At 35.5% G+C, this 3,453-nt stretch overlaps 1 protein-coding gene across 1 annotated transcript; it reads left to right on the plus strand.

Annotated features, from left to right (window-relative positions):
• Nucleotides 1–379: 379 nt before the first annotated feature.
• LOC142614552 (cytochrome P450 76A2-like) lies at nucleotides 380–3,111 on the plus strand. The gene is made up of 2 exons (XM_075787086.1): nucleotides 380–1,291; nucleotides 2,458–3,111. Exons 1-2 carry the CDS (start codon nucleotides 380–382, stop codon nucleotides 3,067–3,069), a joined length of 1,524 nt encoding a protein of 507 aa, XP_075643201.1. The 3' UTR covers nucleotides 3,070–3,111.
• Nucleotides 3,112–3,453: the final 342 nt, after the last annotated feature.

The raw sequence follows: 3,453 nt of genomic DNA on the forward strand, positions 1-3,453 counted from the left end.
AACAGTTGAAATCTTTTTTATAGTTTTTATTTAACTTGATTCATACATAAAAATTTAATATAAACTTCTATTAAGCAATACATTTCTTGAAATAGACACCATAAGATTTTATAATTATTATCAATAAAAAAATGATAACACTCATCATAGTTTTTAAGAAATTCACATTAAAAATGTAATATTTATTTAAATACTAATAATTACAAATTTATAAATAACATAAAAAAAAATTGTGAAGCACGGGCTAACAACTAGTATTAAACAATAATATTAATTAAACAGTCTAATGTTTTAGTAGTAATAATTAGTCTATAAATTAACCACATGAGCTTTAGAAGAGACCCAACAAGGACTTGGGAAAAATCTTATTCTTGAAGTCATGGAGTTTTCTTCAAATTTCTTCCTTCTTTCCTTAATATTCCTCTTCTCATCGGCTCTAATCCTCTTTCTCCACCGTAGAATTAAGCCCAGCCTTAACCGCCGCCTTCCTCCAGGACCGCTAGGATGGCCAATACTTGGCAACATGCTCGATCTTGGAACAATGCCACACCGTACCCTATTTGGTCTAAGACCCAAGTATGGTGGTGTTATATGGTTAAGACTAGGCTCAATGAACACTATGGCAATCCTCTCAGCCAAAGCAGCCACAGAGTTCTTCAAGAACCATGACCTCTCTTTTGCTGAACGCACCATCACTGAAACCATGCGTGTCCATGACTACCACAAGGGCTCTTTAGCCTTAGCCCCTTATGGTTCCTATTGGCGTGTGCTTAGGCGCTTGGTCACGGTCGACATGTTAGTACACAAGCGCATCAACGACACCGCAATTATACGTAGAAAATGTGTGGACACCATGTTGTTATGGATTGAGGAAGAGGCATGTAAACTTGAAGCTAAATGTGGTCTTCATGTGGCAAGGTTTGTGTTCCTCATGACCTTCAATTTACTTGGAAACCTTATGTTATCACAAGACTTGCTTGATCCTCAGTCGAAGGATGGGTCGGAGTTTTTCACGGCGATGATGGGTCTAATGGAGTGGTCCGGGTACGCTAACATGTCAGACTATTTTCCATGGCTAAGGTGGTTGGACATGCAGGGCCTTAGGAGGAACATGGAGAGGGATCTTGGGAAAGCTTTGGCGATTGCATCCAAGTTTGTGAAGGAGCGCTTGATGGATAGGCAAGTAGGGGCAGAGAAGAAGGATTTCTTGGATTTCTTGCTAGAATTTGAAGGCAATGGAATTGAGGAGCCTGCCAAAATTTCTGATAGGGACCTAAATATTTTCATTTTGGTAAAACTTTTATCAACTCTTCGTCATTATTTCATACATTTGATATGCTTCTCTTTTTCAATGTGTCAGACTCCCATCCCATGACGAATTTGATGTGTCTCTCTCTCTCTCTCTCAATATGTCAAACTCACATGACTAATGAGAGAGAGAAGATATACACTGAATGTGTGAGATGCTTCTCTTATTCGGTGGGATGAGCACATGTTGAATCATGAATCTAATTGCTTGCATTAGAATACATTATAAACAAAAAATATAGTACTATTATATATATAAAAGAGGAATTTTTTAAGTTAAATTTTTTCTAATATAGTAATAAGGATTTGTTGATTTATCTTTTACCTGAGGATACTGACAAGATTTGAGAATTTAATATTGGAATAATTTATATATTAATAATGTAGTACCTTCTTTCCGCCATAACCGATTGAGGAATTTTACGAGTTAATGCGTTTGATTTATCTAATTATCTTTACCTTGGGATACTGTCAATATTTGAGAAGTTGATACATTTGAATTAAAAAATTCAAGCAATTGCAAAGTGTAATAAAAGTTTAGCAATACTTATTTGTTGAGCTCTATCTCCAAGAGTAGGTCATTGGAACCATCGTTGCAAGAAAAAAATAGCTTAGAATTTACTTATTAGCTTCCTAATTTTTTGTCTTATTCCTATTTCCTTTTCAAGTCAACCCCAATTTAATTTAGATTAAAGTTTCCTTTAGTTAAATTGTGTTGTTGAGCTGAATTATTACCATTTTTTTTTTGTACTTCTTTAAGATTTTGGTCGCACGCCTTTGGATGGAAAAAATAATGAGAGATGTTATGTTTATAACATTTTTACAACATTTTCACAATAAATCATAAGTAGTTAGTGGTTATTGGTTCAAATTTGAACCTAACACTAAGATTACTTTTTTTTCCTAACAATAACAACCAGTAACAATTTGCCACTTAGAATTTGTTATAAAAATGTTGTGAAAATGTTGTGGACATATCATTTTAAAAAACAATTAGTGGCGTAATGTCTTAGTTTAGTGGAGGCCCTGGATTTTGTAAAATCATAGGCAGTGGGTTTAGACTTTAGAGGGTTTCTTTAGCCACCAAAGGCTAACGTTCTTAAGCAAATTTTATTTAACTAATCAACAATAGTTGCAAATATGATGCAGGAAATATTTATGGCTGGTTCAGAAACAACAAGCAGCACTACTGAGTGGGCACTGACTGAGCTCCTACGCAATCCTAATTCCATGATTAAGGCTAAAGCTGAGCTTATGCAAGTAGTAGGAGCAAACCAAAAGGTTGAAGAAAGTGACATTGACAACCTTCCATACCTACAGGCTATAATAAAGGAAACACTCCGATTACATCCTCCAATTCCATTCCTAGTTCCTCGAAAAGCAATTCGAGACACCAACTTTATGGGGTTTGACATACCCAAAAATACACAAGTTCTTGTAAATGCTTGGGCTATTGGAAGAGACCCAGATGTGTGGGATGACCCTTTGTCTTTCATGCCCGAGAGGTTTATAGGCACAAAAATAGATTACAAGGGTCAACATTATGAGCTAATCCCATTTGGAGCTGGGAGGAGAATGTGTGCAGGTGTGCCTTTGGCTCATAGAGTCCTCCACCTTATTTTGGGCTCATTGCTTCACAAATTTGATTGGGAGCTTGATGGCAATGTGACTCGAGAGACGATGGACATGAAGGACCGGTTGGGCATAACAATGAGAAAGAATGAACCATTACTGGTAGTGCCTAAAAAATGTATTGTATAGACTAAAAAAGAGAGAGAACCACTTTATTTAGGAGTCGAGTTCTTGCAATTCATTATTTGAATTCTCTTACTCCTGTTACCAACAATCCCCCCCTCCCCCAAAAATAAATGCACATGTTTGAGGAAATTGAAGCACTACTTAGTTCAAGGTTTATCCGTTTAGTGCAACCATGTCTTTCTTTTTATTTGGTGCAAAAAAAAAAAAAAAAAAACCTCTGAGACAATGTTTTGTGTCTATGTGGTGATTAAATGAAAATTCTCAACTATCGCTCAATTACTTCAAAATTGAAATTTATTGAACACAGTTGTCTTATGAAGGAACTAAAGACAATTGATCTATTGGTAATTTGGTATGATGATTAAAAGTAATTATTATAGAGCAAAC

The sequence above is a fragment of the Castanea sativa genome, chromosome 11 (genome assembly GCF_040712315.1).
Source record: "Castanea sativa cultivar Marrone di Chiusa Pesio chromosome 11, ASM4071231v1".
Taxonomy (NCBI): domain Eukaryota; kingdom Viridiplantae; phylum Streptophyta; class Magnoliopsida; order Fagales; family Fagaceae; genus Castanea; species Castanea sativa.